The sequence below is a fragment of the Pelophylax lessonae genome (assembly GCF_965119305.1).
Source record: "Pelophylax lessonae genome assembly, chromosome: 13".
Classification (NCBI taxonomy): Eukaryota; Metazoa; Chordata; class Amphibia; order Anura; family Ranidae; genus Pelophylax; species Pelophylax lessonae.
This window is the reverse complement of record NC_138780.1, coordinates 111,389,349-111,408,827: the sequence shown is the minus strand read 5'-3', so window position 1 is coordinate 111,408,827 and position 19,479 is coordinate 111,389,349. Positions and strand designations below refer to the sequence as shown.

General features: G+C 42.7%; 1 protein-coding gene across 7 annotated transcripts in view; it reads right to left on the bottom strand.

Annotated features, from left to right (window-relative positions):
* The window catches only part of LOC309569543 (ryanodine receptor 3), a 1,308,933-nt gene that overhangs the window by 435,487 nt on the left and 853,967 nt on the right, over positions 1 to 19,479 (bottom strand). For all 7 annotated transcript variants that reach the window (XM_082275412.1, XM_082275411.1, XM_082275414.1 and 4 more), the window contains one exon: positions 2,529 to 2,652. In XM_082275412.1, the coding sequence (XP_082131538.1) occupies positions 2,529 to 2,652 (124 nt within the window). The remainder of the gene's footprint in view (positions 1 to 2,528; positions 2,653 to 19,479) is intronic.

The following is a 19,479-nucleotide window of genomic DNA, read 5'->3' as shown; positions in this document are numbered from 1 at the left end:
CACCATTGTTGCATGTGCGGACATGCTGTGTTCACCCCAGATAGTGCCATTAGGTATCCTTCCTGTCTTAAAATTACCTGCCTTCCTGTAAGCCCTGAACCCCAGTGCTGCAAGTGGTTCTTACTAGCATTTATTTTGCTGCCTGCCTGTAAGACCAGAAGCCCAGTGCTGCACTATACTCCTGCCATTCTTGTAAATCCTGTATGCTGTGCTCTCCAAGTTCTTGTCTCTGTACTTACATGTTCCTGATCTACTGTAGGGTTGTTGATCCCAGCCATAGGTGATAGGCCCCTTTGAGACAGCCTATTGTTCATGATAAGTGTTTCCTTTGAGACAGCCTATTGTTCATGATAAATGTTTCATTGAATTCAGGATAGTGTACTCAGTTTAGTGTGGATGGTGGTTGAATAACGCATTATATGAAAAGAGAAAGATTTCCCTTTGTATTAAGACATTTTTGTTTTCTTTTCTTCTAGGTCTTATTACCCTTCACAATATAGATTTACTTCAACAGAAAAAAACTCAACGGCTTTATGGGCATTTTTTGTTAATGATCTAATGTTGGACTAACAATCTGAGTGATGCCATCTTCAAAAAAAAAAAATACCCTCCTTCATTCCTGCATCTTATGACATCACCACAAACAGCATTGATGGAGAATAGCGCTTTCAAAAAAGCCTTTTAATATCTGAAGAACTTTGATACCTATCATGTCAGCTGTCTGGAAAAGTTAAAGCTCAGTTTACTATGATTACAAAAAGATCTGCACACCCAACGGAAGTTTCTTGTCATGTGGACTGCGATGGTCCTGAAGAGAAGAATATTATGTATGAACATTGTATGAGTTCTTAGGTGTTGCAATGGAGTCTTATGGAGCACTAGCTGTCAAAGGAGGAGTCAACAAAAGACTTGGCGTTCATACACTGTTAGACCAACACATCATTTTTTTAGAATTTTTTGATTTTTAGGTTCGTTTTGTCACATTTGTTATTTTTTTTAATATTTTGTATATTTTAGCCTTGACAAAGCAAAGTGAGATTTTTCTGCAGAAGTAAATGGGATACATAATTCAGGAGAAACATATGAACTAGAAAAATAAATATTTAAACTAAGATTAGGCAGTTGGAGGGAGATGTCAGGGAATTTAGAAGGGATTGAGAGGAATTGTAATTTTATCTGCTTTTCTTAAAAATACATTTTATGTTAGGTTTTGTATGTGTTATGAGACCTAGTTTGTTCCTTATTCCTCATATCAGCACCTCCAGGATCCACATCTGGGTAAGCCATACGTGGCTTTAACAGTTACCAAAAGTAATTGTGATGTGAGATCACCACACAGGGACAGCAGAGCGGAAACCGCTACACTGTTAATGGTCACAGGGCCAACTCTTCACTACAAATAGTGTGTGGATTGCTTGAGATAGCAGTGATATGTTTCCAGAACTCCAATGTAGGAAGGGACAGGAGGATTATTGATGAGGAAAAGGAAAGCAGCAATTTTATTTATTAAATATTTCTTTATGATTATCAAACATGGATTTATGATTAAGCAGATATATTGGATATATATTGTGTGAGAAGTCCTTTTGTATAACAGCTGTTGTATTCAAAAGCAATTTACAGCTCCAGCTGTTAATGATTGCTATCTCAACCTTTGAAGACCTGTTTAGCCAACAAGTTTTGGAAGTGACACATTTATGTTAAATGTCCATTTTGCATATCAAAGAATGTCATCAAAGACTGAGATGTGACTTAAAAGAAATTAGATAGCTAGGTTCCACCCACTTTAGTGTATAAAAGTTTATTAGAAACCCTAGCCAGATAGAGCAATGTTCATTAAGCCAACAGAATGTAATGTGATTGACTTGCTCTCCAAACATGGCTTCCTATCTACATGTTTGTCTAAATAAATATAATTTTCAATCTGGCTTCAACAGTCAAAATGTTACTGAAACCCGTGAGTTTTGGGATTACCCTTACAACACCATCCCCACCGTGAAACATGGTGGTGGCAGCATCATGTTGTGGGGATGCTTTTCTTCAGCAGGGACAGGAAAGCTGGTCAGACTTGATGGGAAGATGGATGGAGTCAAATACAGGGCAATCTTAGAAGAAAACTTCTTAGATTCTACAAAAAAACTTGAGACTGGGGCAGAGGTTCACCTTCGAGCAGGACAACGACCCTAAACATACAGCCAGAGCTACAATGGAATGGTTTTGATCAAAGCATATTCACATGTTAGAATGGCCCAGTCAAAGTCCAGACCTAAATCCAATAGAGAATCTGTGGCAAGACTTGAAAATTGCTGTTCACAGACGCTCTCCATCTAATCTGACAGAGCTTGAGCTATTTTGCAAAGAAGAATGGGCAAAAATGTCACTCTCTAGATGTGCAAAGCTGGTAGAGACATCCCCAGAAAGACTGTCAGTTGTAATTGCAGCAAAAGGTGGTTCTAAAAAGAATTGACTCAGGGGGGCTGAATACAAATGCATGCCGCACTTTTCATAGATATGTAGGGTATAGGTACCTGGATATAGCATATCCATTTACTTGGAGGAATTTGAAAAGTTCCTGGGCTTTTTCACGATCTCTCGCCTTTTCTTTTGCCGTTAAGGTATCATAGGGCACCAACAGTGGATGGCTTCCTGCACCTACAGAAAAAAAAAATTCTGATCAAGATTTCAAAGTATGGTGAATTTATTTCTCTTTCAAGAGGGTTCTTCAAACAGTTCCTGCACTTTTTTTTAGAAGTTTTGCACCCATCTTCACCACAGCGTGACAACTCTAATACTGAACTGCAAGGTCAGGTGGTTTGCCATACAAACTAGTCACATGACACTTTTAGACACAACCAATTATTACTTCTCCCACCCTCACTCTTTCCAATACAGTAATCCAGAAAATGAAAGTGCGGAAACCTTTTGAAGACCCTTCATATTTTTTCATTTTAAAAGCAGATAAGTTTTATTGTAGAATGAAATTATATTCTGTAATAAGATATTCTTTTGTATTTTTGTGTACATAAACATTGAACAAAAACAATACAAAACAAAGCAAAAACATGAGCCAAAGTTAAATGGCATCAATGGCAGTAGATTATGGTGAACATAAAGTATACCAAGAGCAATTGCAAGAGGGATTAACATTAAAGTGGGTCTAAAGTCAAAACATTTTTACATGCACTCCCTGTGTTAAGGTAAAAAATGTCCCACTACTTGCCACACTACCAATTTAGTGCTGTGCCCATCTTTTGGGCACCTGGAGAACAGTATTTATAGATGTTTGTTTACAAAACAATGTTTTTTTTCACAACATTTGTATATTTGATGTATTTATAATGTATATTGCATTGATATCATAGGTGACACAGCATTATTATTTCTTGTATCATCTGCAGCAGTGCTGCTCTCTCTGCCTCTCTTGAAATGACTCATTGAGAGCAGTGGGAGCCATTGGCTGTGCTCCTGTCAACTGAATCCTGTCCTGTGAAGATGGTGCAGGGGCGAGGCCAAGTCACGCAGTGTGTGTGTGTGTCTATAGATGCATGAGGCTTGGCTCCTAAACAGACCCACACTAGTGCACCCTCAGCAGACATCTTGCTGAGAGGGTACTCAGAGAAGAGGAGGAGGGGACAGCACTGACAGGGGATCTCAGAAAGGGAGGCAAGCCACCACTTTGTGCAATACCATTGTACACAGCAGGTAAGTTTAACGCATTTTTTATTTTAGGAAAAAATATTGATTGTATATACAGTGCATTGCGAAAGTATTCAGCCCCCTTGAACTTTTCGACCTTTTGCCACATTTCAGGCTTCAAACAAAAAGATATAAAACTAATTTTTTGTGAAGAATCAACAAGTGGGACACAATCATGAAGTGGAACAAAATTTGTTGGATATTTCAAACTTTGTTAACAAATAAAAAACTGAAAAATTGGGCATGCAAAATTATTCAGCCCCTTTACTTTCAGTGCAGCAAACTCTCTCCAGAAGTTCAGGGAGGATCTCTGAATGATCCAATGTTGACCTAAATGACTAATGATGATAAATAGAATCCACCTGTGTGTAATCAAGTCTCCGTATAAATGCACATGCACTGTGATAGTCTCACAGGTCAGTTTAAAGCGCAGAGAGCATCATGAAGAACAAGGAACACACCAGGCAGGTCCGAGATACTGTTGTGGAGAAGTTTAAAGCCAAATTTGGATACAAAAAGATTTCCCAAGCTTTAAACATCCCAAGGAGCACTGTGCAAGTGATAATATTGAAATGGAAGGAGTATCAGACCACTGCAAATCTACGAAGACCTGGCCGTCCGTCTAAACTTTCAGCTCATACAAGGAGAAGACTGATCAAAGATGCAGCCAAGAGGCCCATGATCACTCTGGATGAACTGCAGAGATCTACAGCTGAGGTGGGAGACTCTGACCATAGGACAACAATCAGTCGTATATTGCACAAATCTGGCCTTTACGGAAGAATGGCAAGAACAAAGCCATTTCTTAACCACTTGCCGACCGCCGTACGACTATATATGGCGGCGGTCAGCCCCTCCTGGGCAAAGTGACGTATATATTCGTTACTCGCCCGCGAGCCAGAGGCGCTAGCCCCGCCCCCGCTCGTTCTCGGACATTGCAGCGCGTGTGACCGGCGGCTCGGATGTCCGCCGGTCACTCGCAATCGTCCGTTACAGAGGGAGAAAGGCAGTCGGCTAATGTAAACAAAGCCGCCTGTCATTCTCCCTGGTGTAACTGCAGAGATCATACGATCCTGCTATTTAGGATCGTATGTCTCTGTGGTTACATGAAAAGCCACACCCCTTTACAGTAGTAAGCACGCCCCTAGGGACACATTTAACCCCTGCCTCTCCAATAAAGTTAACCCCTTCCCTGCCAGTGTCATTTTTACAGTAACAGTGCATATGTATAGCACTGATTACTGTAGTAATGTCACTGGTACCCCCAAAATTGTCAAAAATGTCAGTCAAGGGTCCGATCTGTCCGCCGCAATGTCGCAGTCCCGCAAAAAAAAAAAATCGCAGATCGCCGCCATTACTAATGAGTGAGACTGTGCTGCTGCATTTGCTCAGTGGCCACTTATTAAAAAAAAAAAACACCAAAAATGACATAAATCTTTCCCTTAGTTAGTAAACGCAATAACTTTTGCGCAAACCAATCAAAATGCGCTTATTGCAATTTTTTTTTACCAAACATATGTAGCAGAAAACAAATTGGCCAAAAATGTAAAAAATTTTGATTTTTACATTTTTTTGGGGAATTTCATATAAAAAAATGTGAAAAATATTGTTATTTTTGCAAAATTGTCGATTTTTTTGTTTATAGCGCATGATCAAAATATCGCACAGGTTATCAAATAACACCAAAAGAAAGCTCTGTTTGTGGGAAAAAAAAGGACATCAATTTCATTTGGGTACAGCGTCGCACGACCGCGCAATTGTCCGTTAAAGTCACGCAGTGCCGAATCGCAAAATAGGCCCTGGTCAGGAAGGGGGTAAAATCTTCCAGGGCTTAAGTGGTTAAAGATATCCATAAAAAGTGTTGTTTAAAGTTTGCCACAAGCCACCTGGGAGACACACCAAACATGTGGAAGATGGTGCTCTGGTGAGATGAAACCAAAATCAAACTTTTTGGCAACAATGCAAAACGTTATGTTTGGCGTAAAAGCAACACAGCTCATCACCCTGAACACACCATCCCCACTGTCAAACATGGTGGTGGCAGCATCATGGTTTGGGCCTGCTTTTCTTCAGCAGGGACAGGGAAGATGGTTACAATTGATGGGAAGATGGATGGAGCCAAATACAAAACCTGATGGAGTCTGCAAAAGACCTGAGACTGGGATGGAGATTTGTCTTCCAACAAGACAATAATCCAAAACATAAAGCAAAATCTACAATGGAATGGTTCACAAATAAACATATCCAGGTGTTAGAATGGCCAAGTCAAAGTCCAGACCTGAATCCAATCGAGAATCTGTGGAAAGAACTGAAAACTGCTGTTCACAAACGCTCTCCATACAACCTCACTGAGCTCGAGCTGTTTTGCAAGGAGGAATGGGCAAAAATGTTAGTCTCTCGATGTGAAAAATTGATAGAGACATACCCCAAGCGACTTACAGCTGTAATTGCAGCAAAAGGTGGCGCTACAAAGTATTAACTTAACAAAGTATTAACTTAAGGGGCCTGAATAATTTTGCACACCCAATTTTTCAGTTTTTTGTTAAAAAAGTTTGAAATATCCAATAAATTTCGTTCCACTTCATGATTGTGTCCCATTTGTTGTTGATTCTTCAAAAAAAATTACAGTTTTATATTTTTATGTTTGAAGCCTGAAATGTGGCAAAAGGTCGAAAATGCACTGTATTTAAAAGAGTAGCCAGCAACCCAAACTGGGGAATTAAGCAAAATGTAAAACAATTGAAGTTGCCAAATTTTTTTTAATAGGTTTACTCTTCCTACTAAGGATACTGGTACCTTGTTCCAGTTCCTGACAGTTTTCTTAAATTTGGCAAGATTCTTTTAAGCTCAGTTAGGAAAAAACCTACTTTATATAACATTTTACCCATTCACTACCATAAAAAATGCTGCTTGCGTTTTACTTGCTCTTTTCTGAAAACTCCAAAGCTGAATATTTTCTCTTCTATCCAGAGGTTGCTAGGGGTTATTTTTTACCATGCTTGTGCTGTGCTTGTCAGATTTCATTATCATTTGTAAAATTGATTTGAACACTAACAGGAGTTAAAGATCTAGAAGCTAGGCTTCTGAATTGCATGTTAATGAAGAAGAAGTCAGTGTGTCCCTTATTGCCAGTGGGGATAAAGTTTCCTAGCTTATAGTCGACCCAAAGACTGTTCCAAACACCTAGAAAGGTAAGCACTATTTTTTAAATGTTTGTTGTTAGTTATGCTTTTAATAGGAACACATCACAAACATATAACATATAGTAAGGGTTCCTCACACTTTAAGTCCAAATAATCTGTAGGTTTTGAGGTATATAAAGTGTCTACAATTTAAATTTGGGAGTTTGAATTAGATCCTGGAGCCCAGTGAAGATCCTTAATTCTTGTATCATGGTAATTAGAGCTTCATAGGAAAGTGTGTGCGTCTAGAATGAAGAATAAGGAATCATCTGCATAAAGAGCTAATTTGTTTTTCAGTCCCCTGTCCAAAAACTCAGAAAAGATCATTGAGGGTGGTGCCTGGCAGATGAATCCAGTTGCCTTAAAAAAAAAAGTAACAAAGTCAGTCCTCTCCCTCATTGTTGCAATCTTCAGTTTAGTAAGCAAGTGTGTTATAGTACTCAAATGATCTCTGCTGGGTTTTCTAGGTTTTTGGAGATTCACAGGAATTTCAGTACTCATAGGATCCCTGCTGGGTCTTCCATGATTTCCAGAATTACCAGAACATTCAGTATTTACGGGATCCTTGCTGGGTCTTCCAGGATTTCCAGGATCTCCAGGATTTCCACTACCTCCAGGACTTCAAGAGATCCCTGAAACGGTGCTAGGAGTGTCATCTGACAGAACGGTATTCACACCGTTCACTGTTATAGACGTAGTTGCATGTTTTGCACAAGTTAAAATGCAGGTTTTAGACTTAAACCCCCCAAAATATTATATATTGTCCAATAGCAGATACCATGTAGAATAAAATGATGGCAGCTGCAATTTTATTGTTACACAAAATTAGGGCAACTGTTTATCAAACCCCTATTTTCAGTAAAAAATACAATTAAATACATTTTAGTGGACATAAACACCGTATTAAACCCATTTTTGGTCAAATATAACATATGAGGTTGCGTTTTGTAATTAGATACCAAACATGTCAAGCTTCAAAAATTGGGTGTGCCTTCGAAACAGTGAAAGTGTTGTCCATAGTTGTCCATAGGCAACGTTTAAACAATTACAGCTCATTCGTTTATGGTTAACAGAAAATGATGGCTTGAAAATTAGTGCGGTGATACTAAATATGAGTGGCGCAAACGTTTCATACACGAGAGCACCCAACGTGATTTTGTGTACATATGGCAGTGTATAGGGGGGGGGGGGGTAGAAGGTTGTTTGTTTGCTTTTTTTTGTGTGTCTTTTTTATTTTATTAAACGTTTATTTTTTAAACCGTTGTAGCCCGGTCTTCAGCACTCCCCGGAACATGGCCACATGGCCCAGGCTGTCACTGCTGCCCCCACACTGCAGAAGTCATTCCCCTCTCGAGTGCACTGAGATAGGGGGAGAGAGAGGTATAGTAAGACATAACAGGTACCATGTTAACAGAGTGCCACAGTGTCAGGAGGAAGAGCTCACTCAGATGGTCTTAATGTCTAATGTTTGGAAGTTTGAGCAGGATGAAACCGATGCCAGAAGCTGAGTGGTAGATAGAGGAAGAAAAGGAAAGAGAAGCCAGGGCTTTTGGGCAGTCTCACATGGGGAGTGAAAGGAAATGGTTGGAGTTCTTTTGAGTCAAAGACACTACTTGTTGCCAGTGTTTGCCTCAGTGCCTGAGTGAGACTGTGCTGCTGCATTTGCTCAGTGGCCACAGCTGTTGGAGATATCCAGCAAGCTGGAGGAGATGGGTGTCTCTGACTTTGTGAGAGATCATCACTACAGCAGCACGGGCACCAGGGGAAGCGCCCTTTGAACTTTGAGGGTACTAGACAAGGCAGGATTAACGTAGGGGCTATTGGAGCTGCAGCACCAGGCCCTACCATAATATAGGCCCTGGCTGGGCAGATTCACTGTCACTGCTATTTTCTGTCACTTGTAAACACAGAAGCCTGGCTTCTGTGCAACAAGTGACAGCGCCCTGCCCCCTCAGAACCTCCCTGCATAGCACTCAGGGCGGACACAGCTGCCAGGGAACGGATGTGTTATGGGCATCAGAGAGGGCTTTCTGGCTGAGAAACAGCCTGGTGCTCGAATGCTCCCCCCCCCCCCGCTGGATGATCTCACTGCCGCTGCCCAGTGAAGGAGAGGCAGAGCCACAAATGGACTGTGTAGGAGGCTAAGACTGGCTGCTTATGAGGTTTGTGCAAAGGAGAGGGCAGTGGGAAAGCAGGGTTTAGAGCTAAAGCAGCAGAATGCAAAGCTTAGCTGTTGAGAGAGGGATAGGAAGAGGCTGCAGACTGCAAAGATGTGTGAGAGAAGGGTGCAAAGTAAGCTTTGGATGTGGGGCAGAAGTTCACTCTTTGCATAGCAAACCCACTCTTTGCATAGCAAACCTCTGAGCCCTGCATTCTATACCTAACACCCTCCTGTGTATTATGCTGTCTTGAACCCAGCACCCATTGTATTATGCTGTCCTAAACCCAGCACTCTGTGTATTATGCTGTCCTGAACCCAGCATTCTGTGTATTATGTTGTCCTGAACCCAGCATTCTGTGTATTACACTGTCCTGAACCCAGCATTCTGTGTATTACTCTGTCCTGAACCCAGCTCTCTGTGTATTATGCTCTCCTAAACCCAGCTTTCTGTGTATTACGCTCCCTTGAACCCAGCTCTCTGTGTATTACGCCCCCCCTGAACCCAGCACACTGGGTATTACGCTGTCCTGAACCCACAATTCTGTGTATTACACTGTCCTCACACCTATCATTCTATGTATTACGCTGACCTAGACCCAGCTCTCTGTGTATTACTCTGTCCTAAACTGATTGCTCTGTGTATTACGCTGTCCTGAATTCAACGCTCTGTGTATTACGCTGACCCAACCCAGCGCTCTGTGTATTATGCTGTCCTGAACCTAGCACTCTGTGTATTATGCTCTCCTGAACCCACAATTCTTTGTATTACACTGCCCTGAACCCAGCATTCTGTGTATTATGCTTTCCTGAACACAGCATTCTGTGTATTACGCTGTCCTGAACCCAACTCTCTGTGTATTACACTGTCCTTAACCCAGAGCTCTGTGTATTATGCTGTCCTGAACCAGGCCCTCTGTGTATTACCCTCTCCTGAACCCAGCGCTCTGTGTATTACGCTTTTCTGAACCCAAGGCTCTATGTATTACGCTGTCTTTAACCCAGCTCTCTGTGTATCACTCTGTCCTGAACCCATTTGTCTGTGTATTACGCTCTCCTGAACCTAGCTCTGTGCATTATGCTTTCCTGGATCCAGCATTCTGTGTATTATGCTGTCCTGAATCCAGCACACTGTGTATTATGCTGTCCTGAACCCACAAATCTGTGTATTACATTGTCCTGAACCCAGCATTCTGTGTATTACATTGTCCTGAACCCAGCGCTCTGTGTATTACCCTGTCCTAACCCAGTGCTCTGTGTATTACGCTGTCCTAACCCAGCACTGTGTGTATTACGCTGTCCTAACCCAGCACTGTGTGTATTACGCTGTCCTAACCCAGCACTCCGTGTATTATACTGTCCTGAACCCAGCACTCTGTGTATTGCGCTCTCCTAACCCAGCACTCTGTGTATTATGTTGTCCTAACCCAGCGCTCTGTGTATAACGCTGTCCTGAACCCAGTGCTCGGTGTATTACGCTGTCCTGAACCCAGCACTCTGTATATTATGCTGTCCTAACCTAGCACTCTGTCTATTACACTGTCCTGAACCCAGAGATCTGTGTATTACACTGTCCTGAACCCAGAGATCTGTGTATTACGCTGTCCTAACCCAGAACTATGTGTATTACGCTGTCCCAACCCAGCACTCTGTGTATTACGCTGCCCTAACCCAGCACTCTGTGTATTAAGCTGTCCCAACCCAGCACTCTGTGTATTGCGCTCTCCTAACCCAGCACTCTGTGTATTATGTTGTCCTAACCCAGCGCTCTGTGTATTATGCTGTCCTGAACCGAGCTCTCTGTGTATTACACTCTCCTGAGCCCAGCACACTTTGTATTACGCTGTCCTGAACCCACAATTCTGTGTAATACGCTGTCCTGAACACAGCATTCTGTGCATTACACTGTCCTGAATCCAGCACACTGTGTATTATACTGTCCTGAACCCACAAATCTGTGTATTACATTGTCCTGAACCCAGCATTCTGTGTATTACATTGTCCTGAACCCAGCTCTCTGTGTATTACCCTGTCCTAACCCAGTGCTCTGTGTATTACGCTGTCCTAACCCAGCACTGTGTGTATTACGCTGTCCTAACCCAGCACTGTGTGTATTATGCTGTCCTAAACCCAGCACTCTGTGTATTACGCTGTCCTGAAACCAGTGCTCTGTGTATAACGCTGTCCTGAACCCAGTGCTCTGTGTATTACGCTGTCCTGAACCCATTGCTGTGTATTATGTGGTCCAGAACCCAGCGCTCTGTGTATTACACTGCCCTGAACTCAGCACTATGGGTATTACACTGTCCTGAACCCACAATTCTGTGTATTACACTGTCCTGACACCTATCATTCTATGTATTACGCTGACCTGGACCCAGCTCTCTGTGTATTACTCTGTCCTAAACTGATTGCTCTGTGTATTACGCTGTCCTGAATTCAACGCTCTGTGTATTACGCTGACCCAACCCAGCGCTCTGTGTATTATGCTGTCCTGAACCTAGCACTATGTGTATTATGCTCTCCTGAACCCACAATTCTTTGTATTACACTGCCCTGAACCCAGCATTCTGTGTATTATGCTTTCCTGAACACAGCATTCTGTGTATTACGCTGTCCTGAACCCAACTCTCTGTGTATTACACTGTCCTTAACCCAGAGCTCTGTGTATTATGCTGTCCTGAACCAGGCCCTCTGTGTATTACCCTCTCCTGAACCCAGCGCTCTGTGTATTACGCTTTTCTGAACCCAAGGCTCTATGTATTACGCTGTCTTTAACCCAGCTCTCTGTGTATCACTCTGTCCTGAACCCATTTGTCTGTGTATTACGCTCTCCTGAACCTAGCTCTGTGTATTATGCTTTCCTGGATCCAGCATTCTGTGTATTATGCTGTCCTGAATCCAGCACACTGTGTATTATGCTGTCCTGAACCCACAAATCTGTGTATTACATTGTCCTGAACCCAGCATTCTGTGTATTACATTGTCCTGAACCCAGCGCTCTGTGTATTACCCTGTCCTAACCCAGTGCTCTGTGTATTACGCTGTCCTAACCCAGCACTGTGTGTATTACGCTGTCCTAACCCAGCACTGTGTGTATTACGCTGTCCTAAACCAGCACTCTGTGTATTACACTGTCCTGAACCCAGTGCTCTGTGTATAACGCTGTCCTGAACCCAGTGCTCGGTGTATTACGCTGTCCTGAACCCATTGCTGTGTATTATGTGGTCCAGAACCCAGCGCTCTGTGTATTACACTGCCCTGAACCCAGCACTATGTGTATTATGCAGTCCTAACCCAGCGCTCTGTGTATTATGCTGTCCCGAACCCAGCACTCTGTATATTATGCTGTCCTAACCTAGCACTCTGTGTATTACACTGTCCTGAACCCAGAGATCTGTGTATTACGCTGTCCTAACCCAGAACTATGTGTATTACGCTGTCCCAACCCAGCACTCTGTGTATTACGCTGCCCTAACCCAGCACTCTGTGTATTAAGCTGTCCCAACCCAGCACTCTGTGTATTGCGCTCTCCTAACCCAGCACTCTGTGTATTATGTTGTCCTAACCCAGCGCTCTGTGTATTATGCTGTCCTGAACCGAGCTCTCTGTGTATTACACTCTCCTGAGCCCAGCACACTTTGTATTACGCTGTCCTGAACCCACAATTCTGTGTAATACGCTGTCCTGAACACAGCATTCTGTGCATTACACTGTCCTGAATCCAGCACACTGTGTATTATACTGTCCTGAACCCACAAATCTGTGTATTACATTGTCCTGAACCCAGCATTCTGTGTATTACATTGTCCTGAACCCAGCTCTCTGTGTATTACCCTGTCCTAACCCAGTGCTCTGTGTATTACGCTGTCCTAACCCAGCACTGTGTGTATTACGCTGTCCTAACCCAGCACTGTGTGTATTATGCTGTCCTAAACCCAGCACTCTGTGTATTACGCTGTCCTGAACCCAGTGCTCTGTGTATAACGCTGTCCTGAACCCAGTGCTCTGTGTATTACGCTGTCCTGAACCCGTTGCTGTGTATTATGTGGTCCAGAACCCAGCGCTCTGTGTATTACACTGCCCTGAACCCAGCACTATGTGTATTATGCAGTCCTTACTCAGCGCTCTGTGTATTATGCTGTCCCGAACCCAGCACTCTGTATATTATGCTGTCCTAACCCAGCACTCTGTGTATTATACTGTCCTGAACCCAGAGATCTGTGCATTACGCTGTCCTAACCCAGAACTATGTGTATTACGCTGTCCCAACCCAGCACTCTGTGTATTACGCTGCCCTAACCCAGCACTCTGTGTATTAAGCTGTCCCAACCCAGCACTCTGTGTATTGCGCTCTCCTAACCCAGCACTCTGTGTATTAGTAACTAGAGATGTATAGAACTGTTCGCCGGCGAACAGTTCCCGGCGAACTTAGCATGTTCGCGTTCGCCGCTGCCGGCGAACATATGCGATGTTCGGTCCGCCCCCCATAAGACATCATTGAGGCAAACTTTGACCCTGAACTTTACAGTCAGCAGACACATTTCCAGCCAATCAGCATACCTCCCTCCCACACCCTCCCACCTCCTATAAATAAGCAAGGGCAGCATCCATCTTAGATCATTCTGAAGCAGTGTGTGTAGTGAGAGTAGGGAGAGAGCTGCTGCTGCTGCTGCTGCTGCTGCTGCTGCTGCTGCTGTTAAGCTAGGGACAGTTAGTCAGTGTTCCTGGTCTTGCAGTGTTCTTGGTCCACTACTGCTGTAATATCAGCACCCCAAAAAGCCCTTCTAAGGGCTGGTATTTGTGTTTTTTTTTTTTATATATATATATATATATATATATATATATATACCTAGCGTCCCCAAAAGCCCTTTTAATTGCTGGTAATTGAGTTGTTTCTTCTTATATATATATATATATATATCTATATCTATCTAGTGTCCCCAAAAGCCCTTTTAAGGGCTGGTAATTGAGGACTTTTTTTATTTATATATATACATATATATATATATATATATAGTGTCCCCAAAAGCCCTTTTATGGGCTGGTAAGGTAATAGAGTTTTTTCCTTATATATATATCTATATATATCTATTGTACACTGCAGTTGCCTGCCCGCTGTGTGTGAGAGGCCACAGACCCACCACAGACTGTACTGTGTGCACACCACACTCATTTCGGGTGGCACAGGCACAGTACCTTGCATTTTAAAAAATATTTTTTTTTCCTCTGTCATAATTGCAGTGAGTGCTGTGTCAGGTCCACAGAGTGCACTGTACCCACTGCAGTGCACTGCCCACCACTGATATATATACGGTGGCACAGCATCTTGTTGCAATAAATTAAAAAAAAAAAAATATTTTTTATTATTGCAGTTGCCTGGGCTGCCAGTTACTGTCAGGTCCACAGAGTGTACTGTGCCCACTGCAGTGCCACTGTGTGCCCACCCACCACTGATATATAAGGTGGCACAGCAGCTTGCAAAGTAAAAAAAAAAATATATATTTTTTAATTGCAGTTGCCTGGGTGCCAGTGACTGCTGTCAGGTGCACAGAGAGTGTACTGTGCCACTGCCCACCCACCACTGATATATAAGGTGGCACAGCAGCTTGCAAAGTAAAATAAAATATATTTTTTTAAAATTGCAGTTGCCTGGGTGCCAGTGACTGCTGTCAGGTCCACAGAGAGTGTACTGTGCCACTGCCCACCCACCACTGATATATAAGGTGGCACAGCAGCTTGCAAAGTAAAATAAAATATATATTTTTTAAAATTGCAGTTGCCTGGGTGCCAGTGACTGCTGTCAGGTCCACAGAGAGTGTACTGTGCCACTGCCCACCCACCACTGATATATAAGGTGGCACAGCAGCTTGCAAAGTAAAAAAAAATATATATTTTTTTAAATTGCAGTTGCCTGGGTGCCAGTGACTGCTGTCAGGTCCACAGAGAGTGTACTGTGCCACTGCCCACCCACCACTGATATATAAAGTGGCACAGCAGCTTGCAAAGTAAAAAAATATATATATATTTTTTAAATTGCAGTTGCCTGGGTGCCAGTGACTGCTGTCAGGTCCACAGAGAGTGTACTGTGCCACTGCCCACCCACCACTGATATATAAAGTGGCACAGCAGCTTGCAAAGTAAAAAAATATATATATATTTTTTAAATTGCAGTTGCCTGGGTGCCAGTGACTGCTGTCAGGTCCACAGAGAGTGTACTGTGCCACTGCCCACCCACCACTGATATATATGCCTGCAAGAGAAAAAGCCAGCCGCAGAGAAGCCGTATTCCTGAAAATATAAGAAAAATGCTGTTTTTTAGGGGTTCTGGACATGCTACAGAGCTGAAACTTGACAGGTACACTTTTTAGACCCCCCAGACACTGAATACAAAAAATGACATGCCTGCCTAAAAAAATGCCCGCTAAATGCCTGCAAGAAAAAAAGCCAGCCGCAGAGAAGCCGTATTCCTGAAAATATAAGAAAAATGCTGTTTTTTAGGGGTTCTGGACATGCTACAGAGCTGAAACTTGACAGGTACACTTTTTAGACCCCCCAGACACTAAATACAAAAAATGACTTGCCTGCCTAAAAAAATGCCCGATAAATGCCTGCAAGAGAAAAAGCCAGCCGCAGAGAAGCCGTATTCCTGAAAATATAAGAAAAATGCTGTTTTTTAGGGGTTCTGGACATGCTACAGAGCTGAAACTTGACAGGTACACTTTTTAGACCCCCCAGACACTAAATACAAAAAATGACATGCCTGCCTAAAAAAATGCCCGATAAATGCCTGCAAGAGAAAAAGCCAGCCGCAGAGAAGCCGTATTACTGAAAATATAATAAAAATGCTGTTTTTTAGGGGTTCTGGACATGCTACAGAGCTGAAACTTGACAGGTACACTTTTTAGACCCCCAGACACTAAATACAAAAAATTACATGCCTGCCTAAAAAAATGCCCGCTAAATGCCTGCAAGAGAAAAAGCCAGCCGCAGAGAAGCCGTATTCCTGAAAATATAAGAAAAATGCTGTTTTTTAGGGGTTCTGGACATGCTACAGAGCTGAAACTTGACAGGTACACTTTTTAGACCCCCCAGACACTAAATACAAAAAATGACATGCCTGCCTAAAAAAATGCCCGATAAATGCCTGCAAGAGAAAAAGCCAGCCGCAGAGAAGCCGTATTACTGAAAATATAATAAAAATGCTGTTTTTTTAGGGGTTCTGGACATGCTACAGAGCTGAAACTTGACAGGTACACTTTTTAGACCCCCCAGACACTAAATACAAAAAATTACATGCCTGCCTAAAAAAATGCCCGCTAAATGCCTGCAAGAGAAAAAGCCAGCCGCAGAGAAGCCATATTCCTGAAAATATAAGAAAAATGCTGTTTTTTAGGGGTTCTGGACATGCTACAGAGCTGAAACTTGACAGGTACACTTTTTAGACCCCCCAAACACTAAATACAAAAAATGACATGCCTGCCTAAAAAAATGCCCGATAAATGCCTGCAAGAGAAAAAGCCAGCCGCAGAGAAGCCATATTCCTAAAAATATAAGACAAATGCTGTTTTTTAGGGGTTCTGGACATGCTACAGAGCTGAAACTTCACAGGTACACTTTTTAGACCCCCCAGACACTAAATACAAAAAATTACATGCCTGCCTAAAAAAATGCCCGCTAAATGCCTGCAAGAGAAAAAGCCAGCCGCAGAGAAGCCGTATTCCTGAAAATATAAGAAAAATGCTGTTTTTTAGGGGTTCTGGACATGCTACAGAGCTGAAACTTGACAGGTACACTTTTTAGACCCCCCAGACACTAAATACAAAAAATGACATGCCTGCCTAAAAAAATGCCCGATAAATGCCTGCAAGAGAAAAAGCCAGCCGCAGAGAAGCCATATTCCTGAAAATATAAGACAAATGCTGTTTTTTAGGGGTTCTGGACATGCTACAGAGCTGAAACTTGACAGGTACACTTTTTAGACCCCCCAGACACTAAATACAAAAAATGACATGCCTGCCTAAAAAAATGCCCGATAAATGCCTGCAAGAGTAAAAGCCAGCCGCAGAGAAGCCATATTCCTGAAAATATAAGAAAAATGCTGTTTTTTAGGGGTTCTGGACATGCTACAGAGCTGAAACTTGACAGGTACACTTTTTAGACCCCCCAGACACTAAATACAAAAAATGACATGCCTGCCTAAAAAAATGCCCGATAAATGCCTGCAAGAGAAAAAGCCAGCCGCAGAGAAGCCATATTCCTGAAAATATAAGACAAATGCTGTTTTTTAGGGGTTCTGGACATGCTACAGAGCTGAAACTTGACAGGTACACTTTTTAGACCCCCCAGACACTAAATACAAAAAATGACATGCCTGCCTAAAAAAATGCCCGATAAATGCCTGCAAGAGAAAAAGCCAGCCGCAGAGAAGCCATATTCCTAAAAATATAAGACAAATGCTGTTTTTTAGGGGTTCTGGACATGCTACAGAGCTGAAACTTCACAGGTACACTTTTTAGACCCCCCAGACACTAAATACAAAAAATGACATGCCTGCCTAAAAAAATGCCCGATAAATGCCTGCAAGAGAAAAAGCCAGCCGCAGAGAAGCCATATTCCTGAAAATATAAGACAAATGCTGTTTTTTAGGGGTTCTGGACATGCTACAGAGCTGAAACTTCACAGGTACACTTTTTAGACCCCCCAGATGCTAAATCCAAAGAAATGTTTTATTTTTATTTTTTTTTAATTTTTCCAATAATTGGCTCTCTATCAAAAAATTATAATTTTTAAGAACTTTTTTTTGCGTGATCCCTCTCCGGCATGCCACAGTCCAGGTGTTAGTCCCCTTGAAACAACTTTTCCATCACTATTGTGGCCAGAAAGAGTCCCTGTGTGTTTTAAAATTCGCCTGCCTATTGAAGTCTATGGCGGTTCGCCCGGTTCGCCGGTTCGCGAACATTTGCCGATGTTCGCGTTCGCCGTTCGCGAACGGCGAATTTTAGGTTCGCGACATCACTAGTCCTAACCCAGCGCTCTGTTTATTATGCTGTCCTGAACCGAGCTCTCTGTGTATTACACTCTCCTGAGCCAGCACACTTTGTATTACGCTGTCCTGAACCCACAATTCTGTGTAATACGCTGTCCTGAACACAGCATTCTGTGCATTACACTGTCCTGAACTCAGCTCTCCATGTATTACACTGTGCTGAACCCAGCTCTTTGTGTATTACGCTGTCCTGAACCCACAATTCTGTGTATTATGCTGTCCTGAACCCACAATTCTGTGTATTATGCTGTCCTGAACCTAGCTCTCTGTGTATTACGCTGTCCTGAACCCAGCTCTCTGTGTATCACGCTGTCCTGAACCCATCGCTCTGTGTATTACGCTGTCCTGAACCCAGCATTCTGTGTATTGCGCTGTCCTAACTCAGCATTTTATGTATTATGCTGTCCTTAACCCAGATCGCTGTGTATTGCGCTTTCCTAACCCAGCACTCTGTGTAATATGCTGTCCTAAACCCAGCGCTCTGTGTATCACGCTGTCCTGAACCCAGCTATTTGTGTATTACACTCTCCTGGACCCAGCACACTGTGTATTACGCTGCCCTCAACCCACAGTTCTGTATTCTATACCTAACACCCTCCTGTGTATTATGCTGTCTTGAACCCAGCACCCTTTGTATTATGCTGTCCTAAACCCAGCACTCTGTGTATTATGCTGTCCTGAAGCCAGCATTCTGTGTATTATGCTGTCCTGAAGCCAGCATTCTGTGTATTATGCTGTCCTGAAGCCAGAAGTCTGTGTATTACTCTGTCCTGAACCCAGCTCTCTGTGTATTAGGCCCTCCTGAACCCATCACGATGTGTATTACGCTGTCCTGAACCCTGTGCTTGTGTGTTATGTTGTGGTATTTACCAATGTTTCTTTAGAACCCTCCCACTGTACAATTTAGCCACACCCACCCTATGATGTGGCCCTAGACCCAGTCGCCCAAAAAGAACAGGCCATGCATGGAAAGCAAAGGGCCGCATCACTCACGTTGATGCAGGGTTCCCTATGGATGCCTGAGAGTTCCATAGCATTGGGCCTCTGCAGCTACACCCTTTCACCTCAGAGCACATGCCAACACACAGCCTCTAAGTAAAAAGACAGTAGCGTTAAAGATTACGTTAAAGATTACGAGGAACAAACGGAAATCCAGATTTGTGGAAAAAGGGTATAAAAAGAAGGAACTCAAGATACTGAAAACAAAAGTTCAAAACATGGATAGAAAGACACTCCTGAAGGATAAAGAGAGGAAAATCACACACAAGATGGAATGGGCTTCTCTTACGGGTTTCAATAGACTACAAACAGGTGGAAAATATATTGAAAAGACACTGGCCCATTTTAAAATCAGATAAAATACTGAAAAAGGTACTTCCACAAAACCCACAATT